The sequence below is a fragment of the Chlorocebus sabaeus genome, chromosome 7 (assembly GCF_047675955.1).
Source record: "Chlorocebus sabaeus isolate Y175 chromosome 7, mChlSab1.0.hap1, whole genome shotgun sequence".
In the NCBI taxonomy this organism is placed as follows: Eukaryota; Metazoa; Chordata; class Mammalia; order Primates; family Cercopithecidae; genus Chlorocebus; species Chlorocebus sabaeus.
The window spans coordinates 93,162,235-93,181,002 of record NC_132910.1 but is presented as its reverse complement, the minus strand read 5'-3'; the positions used below and the strand labels follow the sequence as shown (position 1 = coordinate 93,181,002).

At 36.5% G+C, this 18,768-nt stretch overlaps 1 protein-coding gene across 9 annotated transcripts in view; it reads left to right on the top strand.

The window, feature by feature from the left end:
* The window catches only part of INPP4B (inositol polyphosphate-4-phosphatase type II B), an 819,089-nt gene that overhangs the window by 702,545 nt on the left and 97,776 nt on the right, over positions 1–18,768 (top strand). For all 9 annotated transcript variants that reach the window (XM_007999870.3, XM_073017650.1, XM_037992380.2 and 6 more), the window contains one exon: positions 1,115–1,271. In XM_007999870.3, the coding sequence (XP_007998061.3) occupies positions 1,115–1,271 (157 nt within the window). The remainder of the gene's footprint in view (positions 1–1,114; positions 1,272–18,768) is intronic.

The window sequence follows — 18,768 nt, the reverse complement described above, 5'->3', positions numbered from 1 at the left end:
GGATATTATGCCTGGAGAGAGAAATTAGAAGTCAGAGCTAGATGATATAGGAAGAGAAGCACGAAGGAAGTGGCGAATGGCAGTCTTCTATCGTGATATATATATGTTAAAAATAGTATTTAAGCAATTAATAATAGAAATTTTGTGAATCAAACAATTCAGTTGCATGCATTGCCTTAAGCAAAAATTGCTACTAATGAGAACTGGGAAGATTAGTGGCAAAGAGGCCTGTTAGTGGTACAGGTTGCTTCCTGGGAAATAAATCACTCAAAGTGACTTATTATGTAGCTCTAGTGTATAATATTAAGTAGAAGTTATAAGACAGTATGGTCAGAAGTATCTGAGGAATTTGTCAAAATTTCAATTTATTGTGCTTTCCTCCCAAGATTTCTGATTCAACTGGTGGGACCCAGGGATCTGCGTACTAATTTTCTGGGCTAGTCTGTTAGAAGTGGTCTAAAGACTATACTTCCAGAATTTCTAGTACCTAGAATAGTCACATTCACAGGTACAGAAAGCAGAATGATGGTTGCCAAGGGCTGGAAGAGGAAGGAATTTGAAATTCATGTGTAAGGGGTATAGAGTTTCAGTCTAGGAAGATGAAAAAGTTCTGGAAGTGGATGCTAGTAATGGGTGCATGACAATGTGAATATACTTAATGCTACTGTGAATATACTTATATATATATATATATATATAAAAAAAACCAAAAATACTCCCAAGAATTTCTAACACAAAAGGAGGCCATTCTTTAAAAATATTGGTGTGTCTTTGATTTCGTAATAAGTGTTGATAAAGAGAATAGATATCTTCCATTTAAAATATAATAATTTGTGCTCTATTATGGATTAATATTGTATGATGGTAATTTCTTTATGACAGAGTGAAAATAATGTACTAAATAAAAAGATTCATAATACTTCATTTTTGCTTTATTAAGAGAACATATATTTATTATATATCCATAGTCTGACCAAATTAATGGGAATTTAGAGCTACTCCATCTGCATCTAATGACTACCCTTCCAAATGCTTCTCTAAAATAGATTTATCTGACTTTACCTTATCTTGTTTTTGTGATAAAAATATGTAGTGATACTCATGCTTTTTTCAGGACAGGGTGTGGGCCAACGTAGGGAAGAGCCTGAACTGCATTATTGCTATGGTGGATAAACTGATTGAAAGAGATGGCGGCAGTGAAGGCAGTGGCAGCAACAATGATGGAGAAAAGGAACCTTCGTTAGCAGACTCCATCCCCTCTCACCCAAGAGGTAAGAAATCTTAATTCCCCAATCATTTACTGAGTAAACAAAATGAGAAAGTCATGATAAAATGAGATAGAAAAAGAGGAGTCAATAGTGTCTTTGATGAAAGTGCTGATAGCATGCTTTTCCACAGCTCTGGCTTGGATGATGGAAGGCTATTTATCAAATTGCATCTCAGTTGTGTTTTCGGAACTGCTAGCAATGTTCTTTTTTTTTTTATTCTCTTACCACATAAAAAACCTTGAAAAAAGAAAAGTGTTTTAAGGATCTGACATAGTTTAACCTACCTTTACACATTCCTCCAAAATTTTTGTGAAGGATAAATAAGCATCTGCACTTAACTCTTAGAAACTTAGAGGCGTATCAGACACAGTATCTCACAGTGGTTTCTTAACAGAGTGTAATCAGATAGGGTGACTTTTGCATTATTCTGAGAAATATTTGTGTAAATTATCTCCAAAACATATAGAAAGATTTGATTGTAAGGAACATGTCAGCATATTGCTCTAAAAAATATATGATAAATCTAGATTTTCGTGAAACCATGCACACACATATACATGCATATACATGTGAGTGCATGTGTTTTTCTGTGGAGAGATAGGTGAGTAGGTAGGTAGATAGGTAGGCAGATACTTTCAAATGTATACCTTATTACACAGTTGGCTAGAAAATACAAACAAAATTTTAACTACAGGTGTGTCCCTATAAATGGTTTTGAAATTTTCTTTTTGTTGATTTGATTAATGTTTGATTAATGTTGCCACAAAAACCAAGACAAACGTTTACATCTCTTTATGGCAGTAGGAACTGCTATTAGGGTTGAGTCAGACTTTTTTGCTGGGTACCTTAAGTCTTTGTGGAGAATAAGCAATATTATCCTACTCTCTTCTTCTGAAATCTGTTACTTCTTTTACTTTAAAAAGGAAAGAGTCATAAGAAAATAGAAATATTTATAAAATTAGATTTATGTTTCCTCAATTTGTTTTCCTGATTTTTCATTACTCACATTTTTGTCAGGAGTTTAATTATCTCAAACATCAATCTTTCATCACTTGATTAACAGTAAGAACCATTTCTAAATTATATTGTAAGCTATGGCTTCCTAAAGTATTCTTATTGTAGATGGTCCCTCTTCCTCTGTCATACATTCATATAGGTGAAACATTTATGCTAATGTTCTTTATGTTCACACCTACTTGATCTAACTGTATGTAGGGATTTTCTGTTGTTAATAATACCAGTTTTTATTAGTTAATGAATCTTGTCTAGTTTCATAACTTTACATGAATCAAAATGAAAGCTTGTCATAGCTATGTCATAAAGAAATAGCATACTTCAATTTTCTTTAATTGAACATATATTGATTATCAAGTATGGGCCAAACACTGCTGTCCTCTAGAAAATGAGGTAAGAAGAATTCATTTTAGTGACTATGTCCATTGATAGATTTTTTTCAAGACATATTATTTTTTAGCAGAAATAAGGGACACTGGATTTTGTTACATTTTTTGTTCAATGTTGCCAAAACTTCTCACTGAAGACAATAAAATTCCAAAATATTTGAAATTATAGAGTGTGTGTGTGTGTGTGTGTGTGTGTGTGTTTATCTTATATTTCACCAGAAGACTGCATCTGGGCAATCAAAATGCATTTTAAAAGGTAAAATATTTGGTAGATAAATCATTTGTAAGATAAGATGAGTCATTTTTATTTGAATATGAGACATTGTGTAGATATAGTCTAAAACCAAGTAGAAGTTGCTGCAAAAGTAGAATTCACAACTAGATCAATGTTGTGGATGGTTAGAGTCAAACTACAACATATTACCCACTAATTTATTTTCTTATTATCTATGTTTATTTCACTCATCATCAATTCTTTCTTGTGTTAGAATTTTTTTTAGGAGAAGTCACTATTTAAATGTGTGAAATATGTTACTTTTGTCTGAATATTTCCTCATAACCATTCTCCAGAACGAATATTATAATGACTGTAAATGAATTCATCAAAATAGAAGCCATTATTTTAGATTTTTAAGTACTATCATAATGCTATAATTAACATATAAGCATCTTTGATTCTCTAAGTCTTTAACTAAATTTCAGATATTTTCTCATAAATTAGATTGTGAGAACTGGAATTATTTTGTAAGGAAGAGTCGCCCACTCTTTCCTATGTATTTATTTGTCCATTTTTTAAATATCAATGTGGACTCATGAATACTTATTTTTAACTTAAATTTTAATTATATTTGACACATAATAATTGTACATTTTTATGGGGTTCACTGTGTTGTCTCAATGTATGTGTATGTGTGGGTGAATGAAAAGCTTCTCCTTTTGCCCTCTGAAAAGTTATTGAAGAATTAACTCATAGAAAGGCAGATTTGTAAGAGAAAAGGAATATAAATTTATTGCTATCATGTGTAAGGGGAGAATCACACAGTGATTGCCTAGTTTCTTAATGGGGTACAGATGCTTATATACCCTACATGTAAAGGGAAAGGGAGAGGAGAGGTAGTGTGGATGATTTTAGGAAGAAAGCAAATAATTTTTAGGATAATTTAATGGGCTTGAAGAACATACAGTGGTCTGTTGGGCCTGTTGGTTTGTGACAAAATTATCTCCAAGTTTGTTGACGACTTTAGTCTTCCTCCTGGGATATGGGTTCAGTTAATGGAAACTCAAGGAATGGATCACAAGAAATTGTTTTTTGTTTTTTTGTTTGTTTGTTTTTGAAGATCTGGGCTTTAAGCAGTTAAGGCAACTTCAGCCTGTGCTTTTGAAGAGGTAGAAGATTAAGAGACATGGAGCCAAGGCAGAGGAGAAACAACTCTTCTCCTTCGTCGGTGTGCCCAGTCTTTATGTAGATAGGAAAAGTCTGTTCTAGCATCTGTTGATATCCAAGGGCCTGTAATTCAAAATATTCATTATATCAGGGAGCCATATTTTGGGGTAAAACCCCGTGTGCTCCTTTATTACCGTATTCATCAGAGTAATTACCGTATTCATCACTTTAAACGTTTATCATTCCTTGTGGTGACAACATTCAAAATGTTTTCTTCTTGTTTGAATACTTACTTTATTTGGTTAAGAATCCAATACTAATATTATTTATTTTGGACTCAAGTTGTTCTCTCTTATTCAGACTGATTTCTGTGTCCTTCTGACAACATTCTACCGTATGTTGTTTACTCCCTTACTTTCTTATTTCCCTTACTGATTTTCTTACTTTTTTTACTCACTGCATTCCTCTTTGGCACCATAAGAAGCTCTAGGCTCATCTTATATTTTCCCTACCCCAGCTTCAGGTTCAGCCAATTTCCAAAAAACCCTGGTTTCATTTTATCGGAGAACAGCATTTAGAAATCAACATCTGGATGGATAGAAAAATTCTGACGGTTCTCTATAACAAAAGGCACTCTAACTAACAGGATCTAAAAGCACCCTTCTAATTACAATCTTCTCAGCCTTAAATATTTTCACTTATTTCATGCCACTGTGGGTGAAAATGTCATATTGTAATTTCTTGTTTCTGTGAAGTTTGATATTATATAACATATTACTACCTTCCAAAATATTATTTTTGATAATAAAATGTATTTCTTAAATAGTCCCAAATTTATTCCAGCCCATAGTTGGGGTGAGAAGCCATTTTGCTCCTTTCTTTTTTACAATTAATTAGTGAATTGATTAGGTGAGCAATTTGAGACATATAGTATTTATTACAATGTATGATATGATAAAGACTGATAAGCATTTGTTGCTGCATCGTTAGTGATGTTATTCTTCATGTTGTATTACTTCTGTTTTTTGTTTATTAGATTCTGTATCTATTTTAAATCAAATTCTGGAATTTTGTTTTATTTCATAGGGTTTTGATTATTGTGATTTATGTTGGGATACATTTTTAAGTATGGAGTAAATCAATTCTATGACAGTTTTTCTTTTTTCATCACACTCCTTTATTTTTACATTGTAGCTATAATTTGTGTTTGTTTTGCTGCTGTGTACTTAACATGGCTAAACAGATGGTCATCTGAGTTGTGCTACTTTTATCCACCTTCTTACACTGTTCTATAACGTACAGCTATTTCTCTTTTCAAGTTGCAAATTTTCCTTTTCATAGTATATTAATTTAGTAATATTTTAAATCTGTAGTTTTGAAGGTTTTCTGTTTGTTTGAGAACCAAGGTTTTACCGTATATCTTTGGCTTGCTTTATAAATTTCTTTTCAGAGTATATGCAGATAGTGCTGAGAGATGTAAAACTTTTTGTGCTATTCTGAACAGAAATAGTAGAATAACTATTCCAAAGTTCTACAGCTTATGTATATTTATGTGGTTTCCTAATGAACAAAGATTGTCCTTTTATTTGTACAAACACCTTTCTAATCATCTTTTGTCTGTGTAGCACTACATGCCTTCAGTTTCATAAACTGCTGACTCAAAGGTAAAATCAGCAAAAATTAGAATCTTAGATTTTCATGTCATCTTAACGATTATGTAATTAAACCTCCTAAAATATGTTAAGAAGCTTATCTACAATATATCTGCCAATTTTCAACTAGCCTTTGAGGCACATCTTTAGTTGTAGAAAACTCTTTTTATTTTCTAGAGCAGCATACTCCAGACCTTGATCCTAATATGTTTTCTTTCATTTTACCCACTGGCCCAGATATCCTTTGCAATAAAAAACAAATTTACTTTTCTTTCTTTACATTAAGCCTAAGGTGTATCTGAAAGCAACCCTCATGTCCCTTTTGAATTGTCACCTTTTCAGTCATTCTTCAAAGGAATAGCTTCAAGCATAACCAATAGTTTGCATTTCTCTGAACATCTTGTAGTTTGTCTCAGCAGTCCGCAGAATTAGGCACAGTGATACAAATATGGTTTAATAGCTGCAGAGTAACCCAGGAGGACCACCTCCCTACTTTTGGGTACTATTCGAATATTAATGATATCTAAGCTGACATTCACTGTTTCGACACCCACATTTTACCACTAATTCTATTGATATCCATAAACGTTGCTAAATTTAACCTACCCTTCAGGCTTCTAAAGATTCAAGCAACATTTAAGCAGCACTATATACTAGACATTATGAAATATTGGGGGCATGAGAAGATTAAAACAGTCTATCCCAATTCTACTGAAGAGATGGATGTCTAAACCCATAACTGACTAGTATAAAACGCCTTTGAGTACACTCTAATAAATACCTGTTTCTTTCATCCTTCATATCTACTGATCTACTCAGGATTATTTAATTCACATTTTATATGCATTTTCTGTCCATTCCTAGAAGTAACAGGTAAAAGTGATTAGAAAGCAGATCTAAATAAAGATTCTTAAGGCACATCACTAAAAAGAACAGTATGCATTCAAATACGCTGGTTAATCACTACCCTTTGGGGATGTGTGTTCCACCAGCTCTCTCTTCACCCATTCATATCATTGCATGGCCTATATTTCTCCATCTTTCACAAGTATATCATGAAATGCCCTAAAAAAGGCCAAATATCCCATGCCATTGAATTATTTTTCCTAATCTATCCAGCTGTAAATCCTGTCAAAGATAAAGTTCCTCTGAAATAATTTTCCTTAATGAGCCCATATGGGCCTCGTGTCATCGCTGTTTCTTTCAAAGGTGGTAAACAATCCATGCAGCTCATCGAATTAGTCCATGTATCATTGCTTAGAATTTGTTTCTAGTTTCGTGGTACTCATGTCCTTTTTGGCTTGAAAGTTTCTTTTTAACTTATAAGGCACATTCCACATTTCCTCCTGGGATCTGATAATGCACTGTATTTACCTTATATTTTACATATCTCTGTCTGCCTTCAGTTAACACAATCATCTGGGCCAGTCGCTGTGGCTCACACTTATAATCTAAGCACTTTGGAATTCCAGGTGGGTGGATCACTGGAAGCCAATAATTTGAGATCAACCTGGGCAGCATAGTGAGAGCCCATCTGTATATAAAAAGTAAACAAGCAAACAAACAGACAAATGCACAGCTGTCTGCTGGTAACTACTAGAGATTTGCCAGTGATTTGTCACCAGTTATCAATGTCTTGCTGGTGCCAAAGATTTTTCATCCTAAAAGTGCACCCCAACCTTCAAATAGGAACACATATAAGGCTGTAGTGAACTGCTCCTCTTTCCCATCTTTTGTCTTTGGTTCCCTAGATTAGCTATCTATCTAATACACTTCAAATAATTAAAGACTGTGCCGGGCCCAGTGGCTCATGCCTGTAATACCAGCACTTTGGGAGGCTGAAGTGGGTGGATCTCTTAAGGTCAGGAGTTCAAGACCAGCCTGGCCAACATGGTGAAACCCCATCTCTACTAAAAATACAAAAATTAGCTGAACATGGTAGCATGTACCTGTAGTCCCAACTACTCGGGAGGCTGAGGCTGGAGAATCACTTAAACCCGGGAGGCGGAGGTTGCAGTGAGCTGAGATCGTGCCATTACACTCCAGGCTAGGTGACAGAGAGACTCTGTCTCTAAAATAATAATAATAATTAAAGACTAGAACAACTCACTAATTAATGCAATTATATATAAAATAGTTCAGGCATTAAGCCTCATGGAAAGATACTAAATTTGTGTTGGTTGGAAAAGAAAGAGGAAAATTCTTTCATTCATTCCATATTTGTTGAGTACTTACCCCGTTCCAGTTACTGTATCCAGCAACATGTTCAGTCATGGCCCTGTCTTTACAGTCTAGTGCATGAGTAAGTTGTATTTGAAGGGATATACCTAGTGAGAGATCTTCCAAAGGCATCACTTACGAGATAAAAGACTTAGGAAAGGAAGTAAACATTTGGGAGGCGTCAGCAGATAGATTAAACTGGATAAAATGTAAAGAGAAAGAAGAAGAAAAGATGAGCAAAATCTTTGTTAGCCTTGAGGCATGAGGATTACTCTCAGATGAGGTGTAAGAAACATCAAGGAATGAAAATCAAATGCAGTTTGGAGACCAAATGAGGTATCGAAGGAGGGGTAATAATCACATTAATAGCTGACACTTACTACACTCACCTTTATGTGACAAGTACTTTGATGAACTTTTACATTCTTTCCTCTCTTTCTTTTCACAACAAGCCTATAGGGGAGTTTCTGGTTCTATCCCCATTTCATTGATGAAGAGGTTAAGTAATTTGTCTAAGATCACAGAGGTAGTGGGTGTCCAAGTAAGGATTCAAATTCGACCAGAGTGATCTCTGTCTGAGATCCTCAGAATATCTATTGGAAAAAGGAATGATTAAATTTTAAGAGCAGTTTTGTATATAGATTTACCTGCCTTTACGTTTGCCCTTGATATATTAATGAACTGTTTCTCAGATAGTCATATCTTATGCTTCACTACTTTGCCAAGCTTTCTCCCTCTTTTACAAGGTGATAAATTCCCTTACCACCACCTGCCTCTTCTAGGCACTTTCTCCCTTTTTTATATGGCCCTACATTTCTTTATCCCCATCTGACCTGCCGCTTCAAGGCACTTTGACATCTCCTTCCACCTCACCCTGTCTCGTCCTCCATGATCCAGCCATATTTAACTCTTCTGAGAACTCACCTGGTGCTTTTCACTCCTGAGCTTTCAAAGCTTTTCCCATTCCCAAACTTCACATTCTCCAGGGTGCCTTCCCTGGTCATCCAGGTTAAGGCTGTGAATGTGAGACCAATGTGGTCACGCGTGGCCACTCACTCAGCAGAGCCCTGTGCTCTAAGATTAATGCTCTGAGTTGCCATCCTGAAATTCCAAATAATTTTATCTTTGCTTTTGTGTTTTATCAGTGAAGTCCAATAGGGCAATGAGGCCTGTGTGCAGTCCTTGGAGGCTTGCCTCACTTGTAGTTCTGCAGGCTTCTCCAATGCCTGCCCAACCTTCATCTTCACGCCAGTCCAATGATCACTTCCCACCCCCACCTACCAACATGCTTGGGTGCCAGTGCAGAAGAGCCAGGGTGAGGCTGGGTGTCTTTGAGGCTCTGTATTCACATAGCCCCACATCCAAGGGAGGATGGCACAAAAGAGTAAATAAAAAGCACCCTCTGGGTGTGGTGGCTTACGCCTGTAATCCCAGCACTTTAGGAGGCCGAGGTGGGTGGATCACAAGGTCAGGAGATCGAGACCATCCTAGCTAACATGGTGAAACCCCATCTGTACTAAAAAATACAAAAAATTAGCCAGGCGTGGTAGCGGGTGTCTGTTGTCCCAGCTACTCAGGAGGCTGAGGCAGGAGAATGGCGTGAACCTGGGAGGCGGAGCTTGCAGTGAGCTGAGATTGCACCTGTGCACTCCAGCCTGGGCGACAGAGTAAGACTCTGTCTCAAACAAACAAACATTAAAACAAAACAAGACAAAACAAAAGATCCTGACAGGTCTGGAGCAACACCACTGAGGGAAAAAGGAAAAAATCTCATTTACTGCTTTTTGAATAGGTCCTCCTGTTTTTATTTTTTACTGGATTCTATCATTTATATTGTCACACTTTCTGCAGGGCTTGCAAGCACAAAGGCCTGTAGGCATCATGTGAAGTAATATGAATGAATCAAGTGAAGTGGATAGAAGTCAGAGCAAAGTAGAGAGTGTATGTTCCTCCAAAAGGAGGTCACTGCTCCAGCCCCAGCCAATCATTTCCATGGAGGACATGGACCTAAAGTTTTCATCCCTTCTGATTTTTCAAATAAATCTGAATGCTTATGTAAAATACCTCACTTGTTTTAAAGGTTAAAAATTGCTAAAACATGATAAATTCCAAATAAAATTTGCAGATCATATAAGACTGGTCTATAGGCTGCTATTTGAAACCTTTGAATCTCTGATTTATTGTACATGCCATCTTAAATGTCATTTCCCCATTAGACTTGGCTCTATAAGAAAGTGTTTGTGATTTGTTCTTGAATCTCCAGAACCTGACATAATTCATAGCAAATAATAGAGGCCCAATATTGTGGAATGAAGGCCTAGTCATATGGATCTACCATATGGATGGTAGATCTACCATTGGATCTATCATTGCTGTTGACACTTTTGAGTGTTTCTTGATATTATTAAGTGAATATTCTTCAACATTTATACAAAGATACTAATATTCTCAGAATTTATACTCAACATTAGACAATTATTTCAGTGGTTTTATAGTTATAACAAGTCTTTTACTTTGTAAAATACAAACATACAAGTACCAACAATCTTTTTCACTAGAAGGCTTAAATATTAATATTTTGAATTTCATAAATTTCTACATATGAATGTTGAGAATTTCATTGGAAAAAAATCAATGAATGAAGCTTTAAAAAATTAATAGTTCTCCAGCTAAAACAATTGCTCTTTTCTGAGATAAAGTTTCGCTCTTGTTGCCCAGGCTGGGATGCAATGGTGCGATCTCGGCTCACTACAACCTCCATCCCCCAAGCTCAAGTGATTCTCCCGCCTCAGTCTCCCTAGTAGCTGGGATTACAGGCATGTGCCACTACGTGCAGCTAAGTTTTTGCATTTTTAGTAGAGACAGGATTTCTCCATGTTGGTCAGACTGGTCTCGAACTCCTGACCTCAAGAGATCCACTCACTTTGGCCTCCCAACTAGAGTATACTTACAAATTTTTTAAAAACTTAAATAATCAAAATATGCCATACAAAGTACATTTTTATTGTAAGCCTAGAATTTCAATAACATTTTTACATTATGAATCGAGTTCAGGAGACATATTCAGGCTAAAGACATTAATTTGGAAATTGTTATTATATAGATGGCACTTAAAGACATGAGACTGAATAATAACAACAGGAATTGAGTATACAGAGAAAGGGGAAATAACCTATAGATTATACTTGAGGACATTTCAGTGGTGATATGTTAGAAATAAGTGAAGGAACCAGCAACACAGTTGGTCAAGAGATGGCCAGTGAGGTAGGAGGAATACAAAAAGAATATGCCATCCTGAAATCCGGGGTTAGAAAATAGGTCAAATAAAATGAGGACTGAGAGATGGCTTTGGATTTAGCAGGATGGATGTCTTTGATGACAAGAGTAGCCTTACGGGAGTGAGTAGGAATTAAGTAGAGTTGGTTAAAAGAAAGAGGAAGTAAAGAAAGTAGAGAGAACCTGTATAGACAACTCTTTTGAGAAGTTTCACTGTGAAAGGAAATGGAGAAATAAAATGTAGGAGCTATAAAGGGAATTACGGTCAAAACAGTGATATTTCTTTCAAGATGGGGAGATAATAGCATGTTTGTTTTCTGACAAGAATGATCCAGCATAAAAGGAAATATTGATAATGTGGGAGGAAGGGAGAGAATTGCTAGAGTGACACTCTTAAGTAGATGAGAGGGGATGAGGTCTCTGGTGTACCAAGAGAGGAGCTGGTCTGAACTAGACAACAGTTCATCCTCAGAAATAGGACAGAAGGAAGAGCATAAAGAATCCATGCTGGTAGGAGGGCAAGTGCAAAGTATCATGTAGAAATTACTTTGTTGATTTCAATTGTTTTAACATAGAAGCTCTTATTTATGGGTTACTTGATATGTGGTAAAAAAATTAAATATTGACTGCATTAACTCATTTAATTCTTACAACACCATAGGAGTAATTCTACAAAATTAAAGGATGGAGGAGTAGAGAGTTGAAGTGACCTGTGCACAGCCTGGGTTCTAACCCTGGTGATCTGGCTCCAGAGCCTGCCCTCTTAGAGTCTACGATGCACTGCCTCTGTTCTCTCCAAGAAAAAAACACCTTCTCCAATCTTATTCTCTACAGACATATTTGCTAGGACCCTTTTAACAAAATGTTAAGTTGCTTCAGGCACAAATTTGTGGTGCTATATGATAACTTCAGGAAAATCAATCCCTTAGATATCTCTTAAAGGCTTACTGTGGAATCATATGCAGAAATTAAGAATTCATAATTACATTGAAAAATTACTTAACTTTCTCATAAATATGGTGATGTTCACACTCACAGAGAAACCGAGATAGAGGAAAAGGGAGATGATAGCTCCCATCCAGGGACTTTAGGGCACGTGAATTTTTTTTTTTTTTTCCAGACAGAGTTTCACTCTTGTTGCCCAGGCTGGAGTGCAATGGCACGATCTTGGCTCACTGCAATCTCCACCTCCCGGACTCAAGCAATTCTCCTGCCTCAGTCTCCTGAGTAGCTGGGATTACAGGCATGAGCCACCACGCCCATCTAATTTTGTATTTTCAGTAGAAACAGGGTTTCTCCATGTTGGTCAGGCTGGTCTCGAACTCTCATCCTCAGGTGATCTTCCTGCCTCGGCCTCCCAAAGTGCTGGGATTACAGGCGTGAGCCACCATGCCCGGCCATAGGGCATGTGATTATTGAATGAAATGGCCTAAGAAATGTACTGTTTATATTGTTTGGTTACTTGATTGCTTACTTGGCATTTATAAGTTAAATCTATGGACATGAGGCCCTATTGTGTTTGCAGAATTTTGTTTTTAAACTGGTGCAACTACACGTTCCATGCATATAGAAAATTGCACTTGTATAAACTTATGCTCCAAAAAACTGATGCACTATATTCCATGGTCTTGAACATTACTAGGAAACTTCTATATTCACCTAGTTTACTTCATTTACATTCACCTAGTAAAAATGTTGCACCTCTTCACTTCTCTGAATGCTCGCTGATAAGGATTCAGTCAACTCAGTATCCACTACCTCTCTTCTTAACCTTAGATGCTGGCCAATATTTAAATGACAGGAGCTCACTGATGTAGACATATTGATGATTTCAGGTTGCTCAAAGACCTAAGACTTACGCAGCTTGTTCTTAAATACCCAACCTGTTTGAGGGCCAGAGTCCTGAGGTTACAGTTTATTTAAGGCCAAAAGGCAACAAAATAAGCACAGTGAATGTGGGTGTGTGACTCCTCCAGTCAATACATAACCCAAATTTAAAACTTTTGTGCTACAACAAATACAAGGCTTGTTTGATTAAAGGATTTGGTTCCTGGAAACTGTCTTAGCAGAATTTACTTAAGGCTTTCAACTTTGTGCTACGAAATGAGAAGTTTAACCAGGATATCAGTTGATGCATTTCCTTTGCTATTTTTCTAAGAGCAGGACTGGAAAGTTTTATGACATTGTGTTCTCAGGCTGGCAGGGTTTAAACAAACAAGGTTCCCTTGACATGAGGAAAGCTTGCCTTTGTTCTTGTCTTAGCCATTTGTCTTGGGTTGAGCAGTACAGTCATTTCTCATACATGTGGAAGTTGCTAAGATCAGTCATTTACCTTGGAACGTAGTTCAGTGGACACTACACTCATGGCATTTTAAGATACATGTTTGGTCTTTATGTGAATGTCCTTAGGGCCTTTGAGGCTGCCCTGAGATAGAGGCAAGGGAAAGTACATTCACGTGCTACCTTCTTCTCAGGGTTAACGTAAACCTTGCTTCGTCATTCACCCTGTCTGATATGCATTGTTTCTGATTTGGCCTTGCTTCTTAGCTCTTGCCCTATTCACACATCCCCTGCACCATCCTTTATCCCCACCCCTATCTGCCTCCACTCCCTATCCCTAGCATGGTGACTGCCTATACCTAGACTCCTATTGGTTTTATTCCATGGCTTCAGCTTAACATTTACTTCTGTTTTATTCCTGCCTTCTCCAAATCACTGAGTGATCTCAGTCATTTATTTCCTTTCTTCCAGTACCCCCTGTTTCTCCCTCTGGTCAGTTTATGCATCTATTTATTAGATTTCCACTACAAAATCAAACACTCCTCTCAGTCTCTATTCCTACAAAGCCTTACTGTGGGTGTCTACCACCTGCAGTACAGGCAGCTTTCCCTGGGCTCTTTCCACCTGTGGCTTCCTTTAAGTGTGCAGTAAATGCCATAGCCATGAGTGAACACAGTCTTCTCACCAGAGATGAACTCTCTTGCCTCTAAACTCTCAGTCTTCTAAAACTTGTTTGGTCACTATCCCAACTTTCGTAGCTGTTATCATATTGCCTTATACTGTAGGTATTCCTTCATACTTCTTACTTTTCCTTCTCGATTTTAGCTCCTTGAAGGGAGGGGACACGAGTTAAAAATATTAGTATCACCCACAGCACCTCACGTAGAAGACACTATCTTTGTCCAATGAATGAGTCCATTTCTCATGATGTCAGTGAAAAAGGAGGGGGGAGCAGTGATATAAGAAAGACACATTAGCATTTATTAAAAGAAGACAAAAAATTGATTTCTCAATTCCTGTATCAGAGACAGGCAGTAGATTATAAAGACAGGAAGAGGATCAGGAAGGCTTGGTTGGAGAAGGACATTCTGAGCGGCCCAGAAAACATTCGAAGCAGTCAAGTTTCCATGGGTGCTTTTCTTTTCCTGATTACTCTTCTATTGTCTGGAATTAGCTTAGTTTCTATGCCCTGTGCCCCTAGGATATGTCCAGGTATTTAGAGGCCTCCTATGGGCAGGTGTCAAGGGTCTATGACCAAAGTTGGTTACATGTATTATACCCATACAAAGGAATTTACTTAGAAAGTGTCTACAGAAGAAGCCTTATTATTAGTTGATCCCTTCACATTATGAATGTTCACACTGCAAAATTGTGCCTGAAAGACAAGAACTTCACTCAGAGAGGCACATAGGTATCCATATTTGGGTTGATGTAAGGCATAGGCCCTTCAAAGTCAACAAAAATTTTATAAGCAGGAAATAGATTTCTCCCACCCCCAGCCTCCAACCATGAACCCATCACCATTTCTGTGCTACCTGGGGTTCAGGCATAGATTAAAACCCCTAATGGCTGTAAGTTTGGTCTGTGTTCACTTCATGACCTTGGGAATTTTATTGCCCCCTTTAATGGCCATTCTAATCGCTTTTGTTCACAGTTCGTCATCTTGTTACCTGAAGAGAATCCTAAGAGCTGGCTCATTTCTTCTGTTATCTCTTTGTATAAAGTTAATGGATGTGCAATCTTTTCACTTTTCTTTTTTTTCTGTGTCTGAAAGGTTGTGATAACAAAAATAACAATAGCTACAAGCTTTTGTGAAGTTAATTATTTTAAATGAGCAAAGAAGCCCAAGCACCTGAGAAGAGAATGGCTCAGAAATTGGAAAAAAAGCATGATGCTCTGCTACAACTGGTTGATATTTGGCTCTTTTATTTTTCTCCTGAGTAACATAAGAGCCATTGAGCTCAGAGGACATGAACATCCTGCACAGGAAATAGATGGTGTGTGGAGGAGGTGAGGGGGGGCACCCAGCAGCCATTCTCTGAATCCTTCAGTGAGCTTCCCTTGAATATGTCGGAGAAGCAAGTAGAGGGGCTGGAAAACAGAGGCTCTGCTTGGATGGCTTCCAACACACTTCACAAAGCTCAGGAAAAGCTCAGCTAAGCCACATGCATTTTATGTTTTCCCGAGGAAAGACTCTGCTTGTTGGTCTCAGGGTTAAGGATTTCTCAGCAAGTTTTTATAGATGCACTGAAACATTCTCTTAGTATTTTCCTCTGTCATGGAAAGGAGCCCAGGGAATAAAATCACACTTAGTGTCTGCTAGGCTAGTTGGCTCAGGGAAGAGATGGTGGGGAAGTTAACTATATTGTGGGGCACTCTTAGCTCCCCAGTTTCACTAAGTTTATAAAAAACTGTGTGCGTGTGTGTGTGTGTGTGTGTGTGTACATAAAAGTACAAAATCCTGAAATACATCCACTCTTCTGAATTTAGTTTCTAGTTTCAACTAAGATTGTGTGTGTGTGTATGCACACACACGTGTATATATGTGTATATATATATACACACATACACACACATATATATATGAATGAATACTACCTTCATCTTTATCAGGAGGACCAAATACACACCATGTAAACTGTAAAGTATGGAGAGACACAAAGGTGATAGACAAGTGACAAATCTGAAAACTGTCAAGAGCTGAAGCCTGGGTTTTTTCTTTAATTTCCCCCAAAATATATTTTAAAGCAAAAAACTAAAGCATTTACTGTTCCTTTGTGAGAATGATATGGGATGTTCATTGGAGCAAAAAGGCCATTTATGAACTGACTTTGGCCTTGCTTTGGCCTGTCACAGTCACTGTGTTTATTTCAGAACCTGAGATTTACACTGACTGCATATTAACAGAGAAGAAAACCTGGAGTCATTGGCAATTGGAATTTTCCAGTACAATTTTCCATTATCTGCTCAATTTAAATTGTTTCTTTTCTAGAAAAAAAATTTATTTTTAACTTTTTCACTTATGTTCCTCCATAGAAGGCTTACTACTATTTTAAAGACATTTTACGTTGCTCATGAACTTGTAATTTTCTCATTCATAATTGATGCTTTCCTATATTGCCATTTTCCTGAAATTTTAGCCATAAAAAGTATATATAATTATGCTAGAGATGCTGGAATATCGTTAGTATCAGAAGTATGTAACAGTGTTCCTAGGTTTAGAATGTTGTGTGTTCCTATTTTCCCAGGTTTCCACTTCTATTCTTGTGGAACTGGAAACCAGACTTGTTTTGGTTTTGTGTTTTTGGTCATCTGATTATAGTTTACAATTAAGAATCAACTGGTTAAATAAGTGAAGATGGAATTGAATACAGCACCTATCCTTATGCTAACGAGAAAATCTGCAAAGTTTTCTCTTTTAAATACTCTTAACAGAAACAAATATTTAATTAGAATTGTCACTTAATATCTTGCAAGAAAGAAAAATGTGGCCACTTTTTTTTTTTTTTAATTTTCTAACTAGAAAAATCATATAAAGTATTCACCACTTGATTCAGGATAATATGATGCAAGATGCTTAAACAATAAGTCCATGCTGTTTGGGAACTATCCTACTGCATACAAAAGTAAAAATCAGTTACTTGAATGCAGCAAGTGCAAAGTAGTTCTACTTCAGCCTGATTAAGCAGCGCCACCTACTGCACAGAAGATGTATTTTATGTTCGGAAATTCTCTAGTAGAAACAAATCTCTACAGAGCTAAGCACAGAACAAAATCAGTTTTCAGTCTGCTATTGTGTAAAATTTACATCTGGGTTATTTTATTGAAGTTTTTTCTAGTGTTTCCCTATGTCTATTAGTCTACCCATTCAAATTGAGAGCAACAATTACATAAGAAAGTGAGAGAACAGGAGATAAAAAAATGCAAATATGAAAAAAATGGGAATATAGGATATTCATTCTTGATATCTATTGATGTATCTTTTATTATGAAAAAAGTCCAGTGTACCTCCATTTTCCCTTTTACACATGACAATGACATAAGAATCAACAGTTAACCAATGCTTGTTTTAATCGAACCCTTGTTCACATTTTATTCTAGGCTGCCTATAAGTTTGTCCAATATTAAATGATTATGCATTAAAAGGACTCTGTTGCATTCTTCTTTCTCTATGTTTTTTATCCTTATAATAACACTTACATCTACAATATTTTTAAAATAATAATTTCTAACATTCTAATGTATTTTACATTATAGCATCACATAGGCATTTCACAGAGTATTAATAAGAGCATACCTTTTTATTATGTTGGGTCCATTAATTATCTTTTCAACCCTTTGGGTTTATTTCATCTAGTCTATTATACCACAACATAAAATAAATAAGTGACAGTAGACATGGTACGATAGTGATTATGATTCTTTTTATTGTTCTCTGTCACTCTTTCAAGGTCTTAACTGGTTATTTACCACTCACATTACTCACAATGATGCGTGCACTTTTATGATGAGGAGATCATATCATTTCAGTTCCTGCTTTATAATTAATTTCGCAGCATGTGCTCATTCATATCAAATCATATTTGTCATCCATTAATTTATTTATATATTAATGGAATGTCACACAGTCAAGAATTTATGATAGTTAACATTTGCCAGGGCTTTGATCTCCAAATTAACTGAAACAGAACATAAATTGTTTCTCTATCATACCAAAGTCATAGTTATATGATTGAGGCATGTTAGAAATCTAGACATACAAATAGCACAAATGGTCTCAGTTTTGCATCCTCATTTGAAGAACAGCTATTTGAATCCCAAATACTACTGAAAACTTGGCTTACTTGTACTTGTCTATATCTTTAAAACTCTGTTATATTTACTGTAACTTTTCTCATTCAATTAAAACTTATTGAATATTTACTATATGGTAGGCACTGTGCTAGGTTCTAGTGATTCAGTGATTAAAAAATGAATTCCTTGCCCTCAGTGAGTTCTCTTTCTTGCAGAGGAAAATGGTGAGTAGTGTGTGAGTAGTCCTGAAACAGTAAGGACAAGAAGCTATAGGCACAAAAGGAAGTCAACTCAACCCAGTCTTCAGGGAACAGGGAAGTGTAGTAAGGGGGAAATGAAGGAAGACTTCCTGGAGAAGAGAAATCCCGAATTGAGTCTGCAGAAGAGATAAAGCATTTGTCAGGAAGATAAGTAGAAAAAGAGTGTTCTAGGAGAGGAGATAGGATTTGCAAAGACATTGAGATGAGAGAACGGGATAAGTTTAAGGAAAT